Source organism: Alligator sinensis, unplaced genomic scaffold, assembly GCF_000455745.1.
Source record: "Alligator sinensis unplaced genomic scaffold, ASM45574v1 scaffold85_1, whole genome shotgun sequence".
Classification (NCBI taxonomy): domain Eukaryota; kingdom Metazoa; phylum Chordata; order Crocodylia; family Alligatoridae; genus Alligator; species Alligator sinensis.
The window spans coordinates 2,784,239-2,785,635 of NW_005841891.1; the positions used below are offsets into that span (position 1 = coordinate 2,784,239).

Consider the following 1,397-nt stretch of genomic DNA (forward strand, 5'->3'; position numbering starts at 1 on the left):
GAAGTCAATGAGGCCAGAAATGGTTCCCAAGGAACTAATATTTGGTTTTAAAATGAGCACATCTTGATAACAGGATGGAAATTACTGTATGGAATTCAGATATAGTCACTGGCATGTAATTCTGCAGGTATTTAAACTGTAATTAACATGTGTGTCCCAAATAGTGTAGGATAGTTAATTTTATTCCAGTGTTACTGGAAAGGGAGCAATTTCCTAAGTAGTTGTAGGTAAATTGGATTTTATAAATTGGGGAAAATGTGTATACCACTCCTTTCCTTAAAGAACATGAACGTCATCATCTTAATAACTAGTGTGCTTCCCATTTATTATGGAGAAATTACAGCTAAACCTGGGTGTATTATTGTTGTGATGTAGACATTAATAGTAGGAGAGATGCTAATGTTGTATTACAAGATATACAAGTTACTGACGCTACCTGCATTTTATTTTGTTGCTCAGGAGTTGGAAGCCATTAGAGATGCATTAATTCCCTCTTTAGCCTGTGCTGCAGCTAATATTGGTGACATAGATGCTCTTAAAGCCATAGGAGGAAAGGTAACATTGACATTTTTTAAAGAAGCTATTTTAAAGTATCAAATACAAACTGCATTAATAGGTGCACTTGAAAGTGATTAGAAACAATCAATGTGTCTTGATGAAAGTGTAGGGTAAGATATTGTTAGCCCTTCTAGAAGTTCCTGAGTTGGAAAATGTTGATCTACAAAGCTGTTGCTTGTCCATAAATCTTTTAAGTGCTTGTATTCCTCTCTAACTACTGGACATCTCTCCATCATGATTTTGCATGCAGAGTTGTGCCAGTAATGGATTTTTGTCTTGCTTGGCCTTAATGTAATAGGGAGGGGAAGGCAGTTGGCTGGAAGTGAACCCCCCCACCTATATACTTTTTTTTCATTATTTTTAGCACAATATACAGTTTGGAATGGATTTTTTTTTAGGTGAGTTGAAACATTTTGTTCAGTTTGAGTGGTTTGATTTTGAAAAGTAGGTAAGTTCAAAATGAAAACACTTAAAACAAAAACTGCCAGGTCTGTCTGCATTGCATTGGGCTGGGCTAGGGAATGCTAGAGAACTGCTAAGAGAATGCATCCTGCCCACCTTCCTCTACTTCAGATATGCCATATGCTGAAAAAGGTGTGATGTCCCCCCTTTGAGACTCCTGCCTGCTGCCACTCTCAGCCTTGGGTATCCTCATTAGCGCATTCAGTACATGCGGGGTGAGAGTAAGTGGCTGGATGTATATTCACAATGGTGTTCCCCACTGTCATGATCCAGTCAGTATAGAAGTGCCCGAAATGTTTAATTTTGAGATAGCCAAAATGAGACAGTCAGAATTGCCCCAGTTGATCCCAAATTCACGAATGGTTTTGGTCCTGCTG

The 1,397-nt window shown here is 38.4% G+C and overlaps 1 protein-coding gene across 3 annotated transcripts in view; it reads left to right on the top strand.

Annotated features, from left to right (window-relative positions):
* ASPG (asparaginase) overlaps window positions 1–1,397 on the top strand; it is a 109,509-nt gene that overhangs the window by 88,976 nt on the left and 19,136 nt on the right. For all 3 annotated transcript variants that reach the window (XM_025197212.1, XM_025197214.1, XM_025197213.1), the window contains one exon: window positions 460–555. In XM_025197212.1, the coding sequence (XP_025052997.1) occupies window positions 460–555 (96 nt within the window). The remainder of the gene's footprint in view (window positions 1–459; window positions 556–1,397) is intronic.